General features: G+C 45.6%; 1 protein-coding gene across 7 annotated transcripts in view; it reads left to right on the top strand.

The window, feature by feature from the left end:
* Nucleotides 1-18,566, top strand: part of ACACA (acetyl-CoA carboxylase alpha) — a 204,061-nt gene that overhangs the window by 29,751 nt on the left and 155,744 nt on the right. For all 7 annotated transcript variants that reach the window (XM_081172826.1, XM_081172824.1, XM_081172825.1 and 4 more), the window contains 10 exons: nt 386-518; nt 1,489-1,627; nt 5,084-5,193; nt 6,539-6,620; nt 7,313-7,411; nt 8,600-8,706; nt 10,280-10,390; nt 11,957-12,166; nt 13,260-13,430; nt 17,166-17,327. In XM_081172826.1, the coding sequence (XP_081028952.1) occupies nt 386-518; nt 1,489-1,627; nt 5,084-5,193; nt 6,539-6,620; nt 7,313-7,411; nt 8,600-8,706; nt 10,280-10,390; nt 11,957-12,166; nt 13,260-13,430; nt 17,166-17,327 (1,324 nt within the window). The remainder of the gene's footprint in view (nt 1-385; nt 519-1,488; nt 1,628-5,083; nt 5,194-6,538; nt 6,621-7,312; nt 7,412-8,599; nt 8,707-10,279; nt 10,391-11,956; nt 12,167-13,259; nt 13,431-17,165; nt 17,328-18,566) is intronic.

Below are 18,566 nucleotides of genomic sequence, written 5' to 3' on the forward strand. Positions count from 1 at the left end.
GAAGTTGTTTTGGGGCAAAATCACAAAAATGCTGTTTTCAAGGTATTTTTATGGGGAAACGGCAAAAACGGCACTGCAGACATCCTTGAAATGTTGAGGACTGCTTGAGGTTTCTGGTTCCTTGTAGAATTGAAGCAAGCAAGCGGTGGTTCCCTTTGGGACTGGTAGGGCGGCAGGCAGGGAGGCCAACAGTAGGTGGAGCCAGAGCCCATGGCAAGCAGAGTCGCTCCCAGATTGGTTGTATGTTTGAAGGCAGACTGCAGTGTTGGGCCGAAAGCAAACTGGGGGTTGGTGGGGCAGTTCCCCATGTGCGATGCTGGACGAGCCTCCATTGGAAGTTAAGTCTAGCAGCTCTTACACCACTCTCTTCCTTTCTTCCTCTCAGGCCAAGTATGTCTGGTCTCCACCTCATGAAGCAAGGCCGGGATAGAAAGAAGGTGGACGTGCAGAGGGATTTCACCGTTGCGTCACCCGCAGAGTTTGTCACTCGCTTTGGGGGGAACAAAGTCATTGAGAAGGTGAGTTGCAGTTTTCTTTCTCTCTCTCTCTCTCTCAAAATAAGAAAAGTCTACTTCTCAGAAACTAGGAATTCAGAGGCACGCAACCCAATGTGTTCAGGTGTTTGCTGGAGGTTTAGGCAAGTTCTTGGAGGATAAGGCTTCCAGTGGCTATGCTTTCCTTCCACGGCTGGAGGCAGTGTGGCTCTGAGTACCAGTTCCTGGGAATTGTGGATGGGAAGAGGTGTTGTGGCACTTGGGACCTGCTTCCTGTAGGTGTCTGTCTGGCCACTGTGAGATGCTGGACTTGATGGGTGTTGGGCCTGATGCAGCAGGGCTCTTCTTATGTTCTTATGCAAATGCCCAAACCATGTATGGATTTCTCTGGGGCCCTGATAAAGCTGAGTGGGGGCCTGATAAGCTAAGTGGGTGAGACTGTGGTAACTGGAGGGCTCAAATCATGTATGAACAGGGGCACACCACAAGTCCCACATGCAAAATCCTGCCCACTCCTTCCCTGGGTTGAGCAGGGAAAGTCTCAGGACCTTGTTTGCCTGTGTTCTCTTGAGGCTGGGCAGTGGACATTGGAGAGCCTCTGTTAGATAGAGCACCCTAGGATTGATGTACCCATTGGCCAGCCTGTAGTAAGGGAGCTGCCTATGTTTTGAAGGTCCAGGGCAGGATGGGATATCCTGGCTGCAGAGAGTCAGGGCTATCCGAAATCTGCTGAGCTAACCGGAGAGGCAGGAGGTGTGTGGAAACTTCTGCAGTCACAGACGTTCTTTCCCAGCCTGGTTGGTTTTAGGTGGAAGCCTCAAAATGTCCTCTCTGGCCCACTTCCTCTGAAGAACCTGTTTGGCGGCTGGATGGGGTGGTGATCAGAGGTGAAGAAAGGGGATGTTTTTTGTTTTCTTATTTTTAGGAGGGGGAGGAGGAGTTCAACAAGTTTAAGAACGACTGTTTTCAAAGGCTTCCATTCTGTTTTGTCTAGGTCCTTATTGCCAACAACGGAATTGCGGCGGTGAAATGTATGCGGTCCATCAGGCGCTGGTCCTACGAGATGTTTCGGAACGAGCGAGCCATCCGGTTTGTTGTCATGGTGACGCCTGAAGACTTGAAAGCCAACGCAGGTGAACATTGGAAGCCTATTTTCACCCCTCTCCCTACCCCCACCCCCCATTTCCCTCTTACGCTTGTTGCAACTATAGAAAGTTAACCCTAACTCTGTAACAATTTTTAAAGTGATTGCTGTTGAGTGATTACTGCCAGGGGAGGCTTTTAACCCTAGGACTTGTCTTGCTCCAAAGTGGCACTATTTGAAAGTTGACAGTCAAATTCAGTGTTGCTGTCACCTTCACTAACAGTGAGATTAAGCAAATGAGCAGAAGCAACAGGCTGAGTTTCTCAAACTGTGGTCCAGGGACCACTAGCACTCTAATAGCTCCATTCAGGTGATGCACAGAAAGGTTACAGAACAGTCAGGAATATCTGCCCCTGCCCCCGTGCTTAGTTTTTTGGAGGTCAGGAATAGGCACATGCAGTTATGCTACCCTATGGCTTCTGAATGATTTCTGCAGATATGCTTATTCAGATGCTTGTGCTGGAACCAGATTGGGATATCTTGCATGTTAGTTAGTTTGATATCTTCTCCAGTGATTACGGTATGTTTTATACTGAAACCTATGAATTAAAAAAGTTTGGGATCATACCATCTGGCCGATTCATCTAAGGAGCAAGGAGTGCTTGTTTTTAACTGGTGTGTGGGCTTATAAGCTGAATATAGGAGTGCATTTCTATTTTCAGTTGTCTGCCTTTAACATAGAGGAATATTCAATCTCCCTGCCAGCTGAAATCTAGCACCACAGGGAGAAAGCTAGGAGAAGTCTCTTGGGCACACAGGTTGCTAGCATGCTAAAGGTGTCAGCTGAAATGCGAGAGGCCTTGTTGGTCTTGGCGTTCTGCTGGCTCTTGAAAACACACCTGTTTATACAAGCACTTCCTTGAACTTCTTGATCCAATTGTTTTAATGGCTCTGGTGACTTTTGCTGCCCCAAGTTGTGTGTGGCCGAATAATTTTAAGAAAGGCACATCTGACTCACCACTGCAGAGTTGTCCGAGGTTTGGTAAATGAGATCATTTTGACATGTGGTGGTTTCCATTTATGACATTTATAACCAACAATAGTGTATTGTACAAACCTCCAATGACTGACGCATCACTATGGAGGGGGCACTTGCTTCCCTATGCCGGATTCTCCTGTTGCCTACCTTAGACATGTTTCAGACTGTCCCCTTCTCCAACCAATTCAGCCTTTTTCATCACTTTTGATCTGATTTCATTATGATGTAAATTCTGACCTGTCACTCCATATTTATTTATCAGTGCTGAAGATGATGGTGAAAACATTGTCTATACTTCACTCAGTCATGGTTACAGTTCTGAGTTGTCCCCCCCCCCTTTATTTGTACAGCCTATTGGCTTTTTACAGCTGTATACTCAAAAATTTTAAAAAAGCATATATATTCAGGCCAAGAGATGGTCTGAAAAATGGGTTTGCCTTCAAAGTCTATATATATATATATAGACTTTGAAGGCAAACCCATTTTTCAGACCATCTCTTGGCCTGGTTGTTTCTTAGCCTGTGAAAAAGTCATTTCAGCTCTTTGGGAAGCTCAGCTTTCTCACTTCAAGCCTTTCTGTTTGCATTTCCATCTTCAGTCTGAATTCTGTGCACTTTGAAGTTTTTAGGCCTTCCGTATGCTTTGGGGAAGTGCTTGAGCTCTTGAGAGGAGCTTGACTTCAGTGCCAAGTGGAATGGCGACAGCAGAGTTTAGAATAGAGAAAAAAGGTCAATCCCATATTATTGGCAGTGGGGATGGGCGGTTGTGGGGAGCAGCCTCCCTTCTCAAATCCAACCGGCAGTAAATAATTAACAACAATGAATTAAGCAATTTATTAATTATTATATGTATCAGTCACTTCTTTCCAAAATGGTGAACTCAGCCCAATTTAAAAGAAAAACAAACATTAGAAGTTTAAAAATAAACAGTAAAAACAGATCCAGCTCAAGCCCACCTCACTGAAAGATAGGCCCATGTGAATAAAACTGTTTTTGTTTGGGCCCTTGAAACAGACAGTGATGGAGGCCGGAGTGCCTCCTTGGGGAGTGCATTCTACAAATCAGAAGCCACCGCTGAGAAGGCCTATCACCACCCTCTCCATCCTCCTAGTGGGGGCACATAGAGAAAGGTCCAGGTTGATTCATGTGGCAAGAGGCAATTCTTGAGGTATTGGGGCTCTGAGCCGCACAAGGCTTTATAGTTATAAACCAGCGCTTTGAATTGTGCCTGGAAACTAATTGGGAGCTAATTCAGTTGTAATTATCCACAGGAGTAATGAACAAAATGATTAACCACTTGCCACCCTTTTATGCCACCCAGAATCTGCTGCCTGAGGTGGCCACCTTATTTAGTCTAATGATAGGGCAGGTGTCAGGAGCAGGCCAGCAATTACTCACAAGGTGCCTGTGAAGTTAATGCTTTATTCAAAGACACGAAACAGCTCGGGCCTAGTGAGCACAACAACTCTTCCTGGTAGCTCTTTCCCCAATGAGTCAGTTGTGAGGACTGAAGGGCCTTCCTACAGCTCTCTAAGTCTCCTTCCTTCCCAAGCAATCTAGGGCTCCTTCATCTTGCTTATCTTCATATCTCTTTGGGTTCCGGGAGACCAAAGAGGAGGGGAACTGGTCACAGCAGGAGGGGGAGACCCCCTGGCTTCTTCAGCAGTCTGCCTCTTGGCTCTCCTCCTCTCCAGCCTCCGCTTCTGCCTCTGATTCTGGACTGCTCTCTGCCACTGCCTCTTTTTGCTCAGTAAACCCTGTTACCTCCTCAGCTTCCAACACCTCCTCCTCCCAGTTCTCCCTCTTCTCCCTCTGACCACTCATCGCCGTCCCACCACCAATCCCCTGGCTCTGTGCCTTCTTCCCTTGGGGGTTCCCCAGCCGATGTCTCCCACCATTCCTCTGCATCCAGCCAGTCCATGACCACAGGACCTGGAGATAACGTAGTATCTACGGTTACCTGAGAAATGTAGATAGGAGCTAGGAATCATGACTCATGTGCTGAGTGTTGAGTGTTTCTGTGTCTGAGGGAATAAAACTTTGGACCTGCCTACTGAGTAAACCAGAGGTAGGGAAGTGAATATCTCCAGAGGACCAGATCATTGTCCTCCCCATCGTTTGCAGACCAGATTTGATAGTTGGGTGTGGTCGCCCCCCTGACAATCACCTGACATCCCAATGTTGAGTAAACTTCCTTTGCCTGCACAGGTCTTTCAGTAATGAAAGGGTTCCAGTTTTTACAAGAGTCACCTAAAACAGATGTTTCCCTTTCTGACACATCATGGTTGTGCCCCAAATTTTCTGGAGCAGTTCTCGATCTGTTCTGAAACCTAAGGATTTTATGCTATTAAGTCTTTTTTGCTGAGGGTTTTTTGTGTTTTTTTTAGAAGCTGTGTTTAACATAGAATATGTTAACACTTGGTAGGTGGGCATGCAAATTAAATCTTTTGTCCCTTAATGTTTGCAGAGTACATTAAGATGGCTGATCACTATGTCCCGGTGCCCGGAGGCCCAAACAACAACAACTATGCAAATGTGGAACTGATTTTGGATATTGCAAAGCGGATTCCTGTGCAGGTGAGAGAGATGGAAACTGGGAAATTTGGGGGGGGAAAGGATACGGGGAACAGCCAAGGTAGTGTCTTCCAGAAATTGCTGTGTACAGCTCTGATCACCCTTGACCATGCTGCCTAGGGGGTGATGGGCGTTGGAGTCCAACAACAAACCAAGGGCACCATGTTGGCTACTCCTGATGTATTGATGTGCTATGAGAGATGTGTCTGTGTGAAGCCTGTGGCAGAGATTGGCTTGGTTTCCCTGATCTCACAGAGAAGTTTGGGAGGCCCTGGGTCTTAGGCTGCCATTGGCTGAGCTGCTCAGGTACTAAAGTCTGGCAGGGCTGGGAGAAACACTTAGGGGCAGGATTGGGGGGTTGCAGCGGCAGAAGTGCCAAAAATATTTAGGAAGAATATCCCTGTGCGGCCCAGTGAGAACGGAGCATGCTCAGTGGTTGTGGAATGTTGACTCACCACTGGAGGGGTGGAAATACAACCTGGGGTGGTGGTCGACTAGAAGGGGGCATGGTTGTCTGTCTGGTTGGTTTGGGCCCTGAGCAGACATTTTCCACACCTGCAGCATCTTGTTGCAAGTCCTACTTGTTGCACTTTAATACATGCATGCACAGTGTGTTACATGTACATTTGTACCCATTTGTGCATGAGCTCCTCTTGCACGTGTGCTAGACAGGTGCATGTCCCCCAGGAATCCCTTTGGTGTGTACATGGAGTGGAAAATATGTGTTTGTCACCATGCAATGTGCAAAACTGCCATGTCTTTAGCCAGTGTGGTGTAGTGGTTAAGAGCAGTAGATTCGTAATCTGGTGAACCGGGTTCGCTTCCCCGCTCCTCCACCTGCAGCTGCTGGGTGACCTTGGGCTAGTCACACTTCTTGAAGGCTCTCAGCCTCACTCACCTCACAGAGTGTTTGTTGTGGGGGAGGAAGGGAAAGGAGAATGTTAGCCGCTTTGAGACTCCTTCGGGTAGTGATAAAGCAGGATATAAAATCCAAACTCTTCTTCTTCTTTTAAAATTTCTTTCTGCCGTGATTCTGTGATGCGCAAAGGATTTTCGACCCCAAAATCCTTTTCAAAAATTGTTCCTTTTTTAAAAAAAGTGAATTTAATAATGAATTATTTTTCTAAAAGGTTGGAAATACCGTAGAAGACCTGAGTGGAAAACTGTTTGAAATGCAGCCTTGAGAACTGCAGTTCTCCTCATAGGCCTTATTTAAATATGGATCGCACTTCATTTTGACATGTGGCCCCCAAAATATTGATTGTGGCTCCATGTGGCCCTCTGCTCCAAAAGAGGTTAGCCACCCTGATGTGAACAAAGCTTAACCTGCTTTTTATTTCCTCCGTAGGCAGTCTGGGCTGGTTGGGGCCACGCCTCAGAGAACCCCAAACTACCAGAGCTTCTCCACAAAAATGGAATTGCCTTCATGGGTAAGAGAGCCTTACAGTGTTGAGGGGCAGGGGAGTCAAAGCCTCTACAGGAGTTACATGTCTATACTGGGCCTCCAGCACCATCAGTCAGTGGTGGTTTTTTAAAGTGTAATATTTTTATTTTCAATTAGCAGAGAAGCACAGTAAAAAAAAACAACCCAGAACAAAAACATACATCTCCCACAGTCGCCTGCTACCACCATGATCCTAAAATCCCCTGTAAGCTCTAAAATATCATAACATGAGAAATAATGTTGCTTATTGTATGATGGTAAAATCCACATTTGTTGCTCCTCCTGCTTTTGCCTCTGGCCCCACTCGCCAGTGGCATGTGGCCCCCAGAAGGTTGTCAGGTTGGGAATTTGGCCCTCGGGCTGAAAACAGGTTCCCTGGCAGTGCAGTATCAGGAGGAGCAGGGGACCCAATCCAGGAACTCCTATGCTTGTGCTAAGCTATGGTTTGGCTTAGCATGATGTGCAAAACAACTGCCCATAGTTAAGTTGCTGGTTGCTCTTACATATGTGCTCCTGTCTGGTGAAATCTGGCTGCTGCCAAGGTTAAAGGAGGCGTTCCTTTTTTGATGGCAGAAAGTCAGCTTTCAATGTTTTGCCGTTTTCTTGCTGAATCTCTTTCACTTGGTTTTGATTTGATCTTCCTTGTGGACTCCCCCCCCCCCAATATTTCTTTTGCAGGGCCCCCAAGCCAAGCTATGTGGGCACTAGGAGATAAAATTGCCTCCTCGATTGTGGCCCAGACTGCGGGCATCCCTACCCTTCCTTGGAGCGGCTGTGGTAAGAAGTGTGTGAGGCCCCTTGTTTGCAGCTGTCTATAAGCTGAAACAGGGGACGTGGGTTGCGCTGTGGGCTAGAGCCTAGGGCTTGCAGTTCGAATCCCCGCAACAGGGTGAGCTCCCGTTGCTCAGTCCCCGCTCCTGCCCACCTAGCAGTTTGAAAGCACAAAATGTAACTGGCCAAATAGGTACCGCTCCGGCAGGAAGGTAAACGGCGTTTCCATGCGCTACTCTGGTTCACCAGAGGCGGCTTAGTCATGCTGGCCACATGACCCGGAAGCTGTACGCCGGCTCCCTCGGCCAATAAAGCAAGATGAGCGCCGCAACCCCAGAGTCGGCCACGACTGGACCTAATGATCAGGGGTCCCTTTACCTATATAAGTTGAAACAGCAACAACAATCCTGAGAGATAGTGTGAAACAATGGATATGAGAAAGAGCTGTGAATTGAATAGTGACCAGTTCAAATCTAGCTTTAGTCATAAATTCACAATGTAGCTATAGGTGAGCTATCTCTTTGCCTCAGCAATCCTGTCTACAGTATGGGTTTAATAATACCGTTCTGTCTTACAGGGTTATTAGGAAGCATTATTGTGATAATATATGCCAGGGGTTGCCAACGAAGTGCTCATGGGAGCAGTGGCATGCTTGAGGTCTTTCCCAGGTGCTCATGAAGCCTCTGACCCCTCCTCCCCGCTACCCCCTTATCCATGCGGGGAGTAAGAGTGGTTAACTTTCGCTCCATTGAAAAGTACATAGATCTGAAAGAGGAAATTGGAAGAAATGACACACTTTCCCACTTCCTCATTTAGCTCTGTGCGCTTTTCAGGGCTCTGTGTGACTCCTAACCAGATTTCATTGGAAAAGCGAATATAATGGTTGGGTGACCCCCAAATGGGCATTTTATGCAGAAGAAAGAACCATCACCCTCACTCTGGTTTGGCTTTGTCGTGTCATCACATAGCCGGATCTGATTGGCTGTGTGCTGATGTGACATCACCATGCCTAAATGAACTGGGATTGGCTGGAATAGCCTGAGGAAGGAGCGTCCCCACTTCTCAATTTTAATTCCTCTAACGTTCTTTTGTAAAACAAAGCTCAGCTGGAGTGTAGGAAGCTGTTTGGGAAGGAAGCTTTCTAGATGGGCCTGAATTTCTTTGAGGCCATTCAAACATTGCTTTGCCTTTCAGGCCTCAAGGTGGACTGGCAAGAGTCGGACTCTCAGAAGCGCATCTTGAACGTTCCCCAGGAGCTGTATGAAAAGGGCTGCGTGACAGACGTGGATGATGGGCTGCGGGTAGGTTGGGATGCCCACTTAATAGACCTTGAGCCAGTGGCTCTGCAGCCTGTTGGTTTTTATGCATATGCCAGGAGGGGAACCTCAGACCCAAGGGCCGAATTTGGCCCTCCAAGCCTTGCTATTTGGCTCTCAGAACCCTCACCGGCCCTGCTTCAGGCCACAAGTGCTTTTGCCTGGCTTGAATTTGTCCTTGAAATCTGATGACGTCTCCCCCTTGCCTGGATGGAGCATAGAGAAGGGTGTGTGAGCGTAGAAACTAGCCCACTGTACAAAGGTAAATAATTTACCTTCATTCCTCTGCCCACTTTTGCCTCTAATTTAGCAGGGCTCTTATGTTCTAAGAGAGGTTTTCTAAAAATGTTTCAGCAACACTGATCTGAAAGGAGGTGCGGGTGATGAACTCTCCTTAAAAAATGGTTAGTGTGCAATCTTGTACACAGATGTAGAGTTTTTTCTGTGCAGATTGAAAGCTGATAAGATGGCTTGGGTCCAAACTATCTGAAAGACCGTATTCCTTTGAATAAACCTGCCTGGGTTTTGAGATGGGGCAAGGGTCATGGTGGGGTCATGTGAGAGTCCCTTTTTGGTGGCTGCTCCCAGACTTTGGAACTCCCTCCCTGGAGAAAGCTAGGTTTGCTCCCTCCTTGTCCTTCCTCTGGCAGGTGAGCACCTTCTTGTTTGAACAGGCTTTTGGGAACCGACTGCTTTTAATGAATGGTCTGGTGCTGTGCTGTTTTCATTGTAATTATCTGTATGTTTTAAACAGATTTTATATACAGTACGGATATAGTTTTTATTCTATCAATGTTTAGTTTTGTTTTTCAGTGATTTTTTTCTCTAGGCTTTCACGCTTCTTGTTTTTGTCTGTAAGCTGCCTTGATTCCTTTTAGGATAAAAGGCAGAGTATAAATAAAGAAATGATAAATAAAATAAAAAATCCAGTTTTGAAAAATGGGGGACAATTAGGCACTTTAGGCATATATCACTTAAATGACAGACAGTGTCAGCAAAAGCATACACACAAATTATATAAGGATAGAATACACTCAGTATCTATACTTAAAATAAACTGCCTGCACCCTATTAAAGACCTTCGGGCAGTAATGCTTCATTGCAGCCTTGTAAATACCCTTAAAGCACGGTATTTTAAAAGGCATGTTCATAAATTCATTGTTGTTACTGGCTCTTGGGGTGAAACCACGACTGAGACAAGGAGCAAAGCACGCTTTGTATTCAATTCAGCTTCATTTCTTAAAAATTAGTGTGGGATGTCTGAAGGGGAATATTTGCTGTTGGAAAATCTGCTTTTCAAAAAAGGCTTGCTCCTTACACCTACCTTCTAAAGCAGGAATAGTCATTGTGCTGCCCTCCAGAAGTTACTGGACTGCAACCCCCATCGTCCCTGACCGCTGGCCATGCTGGCTGGGGCTGATGGGAGCTGGAGTCAAACACCATTTAGAGCTCGCTGTATTGCCGACCCCTGGTTTAAAGGATGAAGCTTTGACGCCTGGAGGTCACCTACCAAGTTTGCTCAGGTGAATTCTCTCTCTCTCGCTTTCCTTGTGCTCAGGCAGCGGAAGAAGTTGGCTATCCTGTCATGATCAAAGCTTCCGAAGGAGGGGGAGGAAAAGGAATCCGGAAAGTGAACAATGCAGATGACTTTCCCAATCTCTTCAGACAGGTACAGCTCTGTTTGCCGCTTCTGCCTCTGTGCCCTGATGATGTGGTTGCTGATTTCTTCCATGGAGGAAACATCTAGGTGCTCTGCCCTTGCACAAATACTTTGCCTGTTTTAGTTGAAGTTTTTGTTCCACCATTGCAGTTTTCGCATTGTTTTTGCACAATTTCCTTCTGTTCCGTGTGACTCACGGGCAGGTCTGGGAGAGCTGCACGTGATGCTGAAGGCATCTTCCTCAATACTGTTTTCTTCCTCAATACTGGGTTTTAAGATTTTCTTTGGGGAAGGGGTAGAAGCCCAGTGGGTAGAGCATCTCCTTTGCTTGCCGAAGCGCCAGGTTCAATCCCTGGTGTTCTTAGATGGGTCTGGGAGAACCTCTTGGGCCTCCTGGGTGTTGTATTCCAAAACATTGGGAGTGCACAAAGTTGGAAAAATTGCTTAAAGATGCGCATTTGAGTTCCAAATGCTGCTGTCTTATTTGTTTATATTATTTTATTAAATTTATATCCTTTCCTTACTCCCCAAAGAGCCCAGGACACAGCAGGCAGCTGTACACTTTAAAAAGAAAAAAGAAGCAAAAGCATTCTAAAATGGATCAAAACCTTCAAAAAAAAATTACTATTAAAAAAAATCAAAAAGCATTTACAATAAAAATGATGCTACCATTCAGTGATCTTGACGTTGACAGGAACAGTATTCTGCAGCCACCAAATAATAATAATAATAATAATAATAATAATAATAATAATAATAATAATAATAATAATAATAATTATTATTATTATTATTATTATTATTATTATTATTATTATTATTATTATTATTATTATTTATACCCTTCCCATCTTGCTGGGCCTCCCCTGGGTGAGGAAGAATGTTTCCAAATTCCTCCTGAAAGTAAAAAATGATGGAGCCATTTGTGCCAGGGAGGGCATTTGCCAAGTGCAGAACCACATCTGGAAAGACCTTGCCATGGCTTAGTGCCAACTGGGCTGCCACCAGTGGAAGCACCATGAACAAGGCCTCACCTGCTGGTTGTAGGGACCAAGATGATTAAGGTAAAGGTAAAGGGACCCCTGACCATTAGGTCCAGTTGTGACTGACTCTGGGGTTGCGGCGCTCATCTCACTCTACTGGCTGAGGGAGCCGGCATACACTTTCCGGGTCATGTGGCCAGCATGACTAAGCCACTTCTGGAGAACCAGAGCAGCGCACGGAAACGCCGTTTACCTTCCTGCCGGAGCAGTACCTATTTATCTACTTGCACTTTGACGTGCTTTCGAACTGCTAGGTTGGCAGGAGCAGGGACCGAGCAACGGGAGCTCACTCCGTCGCGGGGATTCGAACCGCCAACCTTCTGATCAGCAAGTCCTAGGCTCTGTGGTTTAACCCACAGCACCACCCGCATCCCTAGTAGCACCTTAGAGACCAACTGAATAATATGCTTTCAAAAAAAATAAATCCAAATCTCAGTTGCCCTTGCAGTACTGAGTATAAACATAACCGCCCATCCTAAGAGAGATGTGTTTTGTGTTTCATCTCACCTGATGCTGTGCTTTTTATTGTCAGGTACAAGCTGAGGTGCCGGGATCCCCCATCTTTGTGATGCGCCTTGCCAAACAGTCCCGCCACCTGGAAGTCCAGATCCTCGCAGACCAGTACGGCAATGCCATCTCCCTTTTCGGCCGCGACTGTTCAGTCCAGCGTCGGCACCAGAAAATCATCGAGGAGGCTCCCGCTTCGATTGCCACGTTGGCCGTCTTTGAACACATGGAACAGGTGAGTGCGCTTCAGAGGTGCCTGGCTTTTTCTGGCGAGAGAGCTGCTTGTCCAATGGCAAAACAGCTGTTATAAAAACAAAAGGACATTTTAGGAGAGCCTTGCAGGGTCAGACCAAAGACCCTAACTGGTCCAGCATCCTGCTTCTGGCATTGGGCTTCTGGGAAGCCTGCAAGCTGGACAGGGGTGCAACAGCACTCTCCCCATTCCTATTCCCCAACATCGAGTACTTCGAGGTAGATTGCCTCTGGCTCTGGAGGTGACATCATAACTTGTAACTGCTGCCTTATCCTTTATGGATTTGTCAAATCCCCCTTGAAAGCAGGTTGAATTTGTGGCCACCACCACGTCTTGTGGGAGCGAATTGCAGAGTTTTAACTATGCAACGTGTAACCAAGTCTTTCCATTTCTCTGTTTTGAATCTTCCAACATTCAGCTTCATTAGTTGCCCCTGAGTTCTAGTATTATGAGGTCAGGAAAGGCCATTTTCTTCAACCATGCATAATTCTACACATCTCTTTCACGTCCCCTATGGCTTGTCCTAGCGCCAGCTGGTTATTTTTATGACTGGATAAGCCTCACGAAGATAGGAAGAGAGCCCGCGGCTTTGCATGCAGAAGGTCCCAGGTTCAGTCCCCAGCATCTCCAAATAGGGCCAGGGAAATTTCCCTGTCTGAAACCCTAGACAGACACTGCCAGTCAGTGCTGACAGTACTGAGCTACATAGACCAAAGGTCTGACTCCATAGAAGGCAGTTTGCTGTGTTCTACATTATCTTGACTAATGAACAAATTGGCAGTGGCTGTTGTGGCTGAGCAGTTAGGAAACTGCTCTCTGGAGCTTTCCGTGTGGGTTCAAGTCCAGGGAGTGTTTCCTTCATAAAGGCCAATGTCCCTTAGAAGTAAACAAATCTCCTCTCTGGCTCTCAAATTGTGCAAATAATTTTTTTTAATGGTTTGCACGGATGAATAGGACTTATGCATGTGATCTTGACAGCCTAGCAGGTTCGTATTGGCCTACTCCCTCAAACAGATGCAGAGATTTGGCATTTCCATTTGATCCTTTTCCCGTCTCTCTCTCTCCCTTTTTAAAGTGTGCGGTGAAACTTGCCAAGATGGTGGGTTATGTGAGTGCTGGCACAGTGGAATACCTTTACAGCCAGGACGGCAGCTTCTACTTCTTGGAACTGAACCCCCGGCTCCAGGTGGAACATCCCTGCACAGAAATGGTGGCCGATGTCAACCTGCCTTCAGCTCAGCTACAGGTGAGTCAGGAGCTCTTGCCATAGGCCGCATCGATTCATTTGTATGCTGCATTTCCCACAAATAGATCAATGCTCAAAGCAGTCTGCGTGGAAAAACGAACCGTCCAAACGCAATAATGATATAGAATACAAAAGCATAATGACATGACAACATCATAACACTAAGGGCAGTGGGGGTGACGGGGACATAGTGCTATGTATTGCAACATTGACCAGAATGTAGATGCAAAGTCATGGAAAAATAACCAGAAACCCTGCAAATGGATATGTTTTAAGAAGATATAGGAGCAATTAAGTGTTAACAGCCATGTTTAAAGGAGAGAGAGATTCTGAAAAGTCATCAGAATATTTTGTAAAAGCGAGAATTGGGAATTTCGTGGCACATGTATTTATGATATTTCCCATCTTGGGGAGAGCAAGTTTTAATGAAGAATAATAATGAGCCAGACACCATTCGCATTATCCATTCTTTTTATTACTAGGTATTCAGGCTACATAAATTTATATGCATTTTTTCCTAAAAGCAAATTCTATTGTAAATTTTAAGGCATGTTTTTCACATGTAATGTTTCGATACTCGTACACTATATTAATTAAATAGAATAAATTATTTTTAAAAACACACTAAAAACCAACAATTAACAGTTCATTTAATACACATCAAAAATGAAATGAGCATAAAGCTCACTGATATGCCAGGAAAAATTATTATTATTATTATTATTGATGATGATAATAAAAGATGCTTATCCACCCTTCTTCACAAGGCCCAAGGGTGGCTTACAGTGTAAAAAATACAGTGTTAAAATCAGTTAAAGCTATTTACAGTCAGAAGAACTTCCCCTGCAATTTATTTTAAAATTTTTATTAGTAAACCAAATATAAGGAGCTTAAAGAAATACTCTTATAGCAGGTTAAAGGCAGCAAAAGGTTGGACATTATTACTGAACTTGCTGTCCCAAAAAAATACCAAAAAAAGACCTATTTTTCCATATCCTCCAGCATTTTTTAATTCATTAACCCAAGATTTCACCAATGGGTCATAGAAATATCCAGTAATTTCATGTCCAAAAGCAGCCCCAAAGCTGATGACACTGGTGAACAAATACAGTGGAACCTCAGTTTTTGAGCATCTTGGAAGCTGAATGCTTTGGTTTTTGAATGCTAAAAACCCAGAAGTAATAGCTTCTGTTTTTGAATGTGCCTTGGAAGTCGAATGTCTTACGAGGCGTGTTTCTCCATTTTCTCAATGAGCCTCGGTTGTCGAACGTTTCAGTACCTCCCCACCAAATAGCCTCAGCCTAAAAATACTTCTTCCAAGTTTGTCTGGAAGCAGCTCCTTTAGGAATACAGTGGTACCTCTGGTTACGTACTTAATTCGTTCCGGAGGTCTGTTCTTAACCTGAAACCATTCTTAACCTGAGGTACCACTTTAGCTATTGGGGCCTCCGGCTGCTGTCACGCCACCGAAGCACGATTTCTGTTCTCATCCTGAGGTAAAGTTCTTAACACGAGGTACTACTTCCGGGTTAGTGAAGTCTGTAACCCGAAGCGTTTGTAACCCGAGGTACCACTGTAATAATAATAATAATAATAATAATGATGATGATGATGATGTTCCATCTGGATATAATAATATATGTTATAATAATGTACCCCGCCCACCTGGCTGAGTTGCCCCAGACACTCTGGGCAGCTACCAACACATATAAAAAATATTATAAGACAGGCTTCCTCAAACTCTGCCCTCCAGGTGTTTTTGGCCTACAACTCCCATGGTCCCTAGCTAGCAGGACCAGTGGTCAGGGATGATGGGAACAGTAGTTTCAAAACATCTGGAGGGTTGAGTTTGAGGAAGCCTGTTATAAGACAACAAACATTAAAAGCTTCCTGATAGAGGAAGACTCTCTGGGCTCAAGGGTGGGGCAAGACAGGTAGAAACAGCCGCCTCCTGGCACATGCAGCATGCCTCCCCCCCCCTTTGCTCTTGTGGAAGGATGTGATGGGTAGCAAAGCCTGGGCCCCATTTACAAAACTGCTGCGTGAAAGAACTGGTTCTACTGGAGCTGACTGGGGGGGGGGGAGGAGAGGCGGGGAAGTAGGGAAGAAGTCTTCTGAGTCTCCACCCCCCAGTGTCGTAAGAAGCGAGTCATGTAATCGCTGCAACAGCTGGGACAAGATTGGAATGCCGATAGCAGTGAGACTTGGTTTTGCAAAAATGTTACCTAGTGAGTCCTAAAAGGGCTGCTCCCTGTCTCTTTGCAAATCCTCAGGTGTGTTTCCCAGTGCGTGGGTTGTATCCAGCTAAGTTCCACTCACGCTCAAATTAACAGCACTAAGCCAGCCATGCTTATTAACTTCACAGGGTCCACTCTGAGCATGGCTTATGTCACCCTGTGTTGGGTTTTCCTTTGGAGGGGATGCAGTGCCAAAGCAGCCTCATGTTTAACCACCTAGCCTGATAGACATTTTCCAAGAGTGGGAAACACCTGTAGCTCTCTGGGTGCTGTTGGACTACAACTCCCATCATCCCTGATCTTTTAGTCATGTTGGCTGGGCCTGATGGGAGGTGTAGTCCACTACATCCAGGGCACCCCAGGTTCCTTATCTCAGATGTTATTATATTTTGCCCCCCAAAACAACCCTGTAAGGTGAGCTAGGCTGAGAGATGACACTTGGCCCAAGACCACCTGTGAGCTTCGCAGCTGGCCAAGGATTCAAACCCTTGCCTCCTTGGCCCATTCTTGTCGCTCCATCTGATTAGTGTATATTTGGAAGCTGGGGGCAGTTTGACCCGGTGGCAGTAGCCCCAGGCTAAAAATTTGGGGAAGGGGAGAGATGCTGAATTTGTGGGGTGAGGAGAGCCTGCGGCTGTGGCTCAGTGGCAGAGCATCTGCTTTGCATGCAGAAGGCCCCAGGTTCAATCCCTGACATCTCCAGATAAGGCCGGGAATGTCTCTTGCTGAAAGCCTTGGGGGGCTGCTGCCAGTCCGTGTTGACAATACTGAGCTTGGTGAGCCAGTGGTCTGAATCGGTATAAGGCAGCTTCCTATGTTTTTATGTCTGGATGTCGTTAGTAAGCAGGCCATTTCTCTGTTCATGTTTCTTGGTTTTCTTCTAGTAAACGCCTTGACAAAGACATTGGAGAGTGATTGCCAATAAAGGCAGTCAACACTGGGCCGAAAGCAAATGGGCTGTTTCTGCAGAGCAGGTGTGGGGAGCCTCTCTCCCTCCAGATGTTGCTGAACTACCACTCCCATCATCCGTGGCTGCTGGCCATGCTTGCTGGGCCTGATGGCAGTTGTAGTTCAGCAGCATCCGAAGGGACAAAGGTTCCTCGCACCCACTGTACAGGATCGCTCCATGCATTGATACACTATTGGCTTACTTCTGCTTGGGGCCGAGGGGATTTGCAGTCCAAAACATCTGGAGGGCATCAGGTTTACAAAGCTGCTCCGCACTGATCAGCAGAGATTCTTGGGGGTTTTGGACAGGAGTTTTTTCCCCAGTCCTTCTTGGAGATGCTGGGGATTGAACCTGGCACCTTCTGCATGCAAAGCGGATGCTTTGCCACTGATCCACAGGTGGCTGTTGGAGGGAAGACGATAGTGAGCCAAATGGACTAAGTATATACGGCAAGCTGCCTATATTTGAATGATGGATAACTTCTTACGTTCATCTGTTTAGTGGCATGCAATTAAATTTTAAAAGTGTCATTATTTCTCTTCTTCTTAGATTGCCATGGGAATTCCCCTCCACAGGATCAAGGATATCCGAATCATGTATGGAGTGTCTCCCTGGGGGGACAGCCCTATTGACTTTGAGAATTCTGCCCATGTGCCTTGTCCAAGGGGTCATGTGATTGCCGCCCGCATCACGAGCGAAAATCCCGATGAGGTGACTGCAAGTTATTTCTTCTTCCTTTTCTTCTTTTCCAAGTTGTGGTTGATAGTGGTATACTGCGTCCTACAATCCCCACGAGTATATTTATAAGACACATGACAATTGCTTTAATCTTGATCTGCAAATAGCAATGGCCCCAGTTGATAGCCACAAATATGTATTAATAAATGACACTTCTAGTCTGCTTTTCCTTTGAAAGAGCAAAAGGCAGTTTTGCAAGCTTTTATTTTTTATTTTATTTCCCCCCATTTAATTTTGCAATATTACATTCAGTTACACTTATCATCATTCTTTACATTACATAGTGTGTATCTATATATCTATATATCTATATGCCTATCTATATATCAAATATATTTATCTATTTTCCTTATTGCACCATTGTGACTTTCCTCCACTCGTGTTCGTCTTCCAATGTTTTTCTTTCCTTTACTATTGTGTTAAAATATGCAAGCTTTTCTTTTCCTTCCCCACTGCTGCTTCCTCCCCCCACCCCAGTTTATCTTCACAACAACCCTGCGAGGTAGGTAAGTTTAAGAGACAGTTTCTGGCCCAAGGATGTCCAACTACATTGATGAGTGAGGATATGCATCATGTGACAAGTTCAAGTTTCTGCCACTGTAGAGGGTAACCTGACCTCTCCACTAACCTTGTTTAGAAAAGGATATTCTAGCTCAGAAAACAATGGATATTTGTGGTAATGATGGGGGGTGGGCCAACAGTACATTTCCAGTATCGCTTATTTGCTCAGACACAATAGGAAAACCACATGAGGCTCTCAGCATCAAGACACTTCTTTTATTATTGTTGTTGTTCATTAAATTTCTATAGCATCCTTCATCTGTAGATCTCCGTTCACAACATAAAATCACAATATAAAAAACACAAAATACATAATAAAAATAAGAACAAAAGCAAACCATTTACCCTCCCCTCCCACAACACATTTAAAAGGGCATCAGATGTCAATCAGCCAAAGGCCAGGTGGAAGAGGAATGTTTTCGCCTGGTGCCCTAAGGGTCAGTGTAGTCAGTACTGAGCCAAGTGTGGTGCTGATAACACCGAGGTTGCAGGTTCGATCCCTGTATGCGACAGCTGCATATTCCTGCATTGCAGGGGGTTGGACTGGATGATCTTCAGGGTCCCTTCCAACTCTACAGTTCTATGATTCTCTGACCAATGGGCCATCTCAGATTGAGTCCGGAGAACCAAAGTATGTGACCACTGTCCCAG

This window comes from Podarcis bocagei (assembly GCF_964188305.1).
Source record: "Podarcis bocagei genome assembly, chromosome: 15".
Taxonomy (NCBI): Eukaryota; Metazoa; Chordata; class Lepidosauria; order Squamata; family Lacertidae; genus Podarcis; species Podarcis bocagei.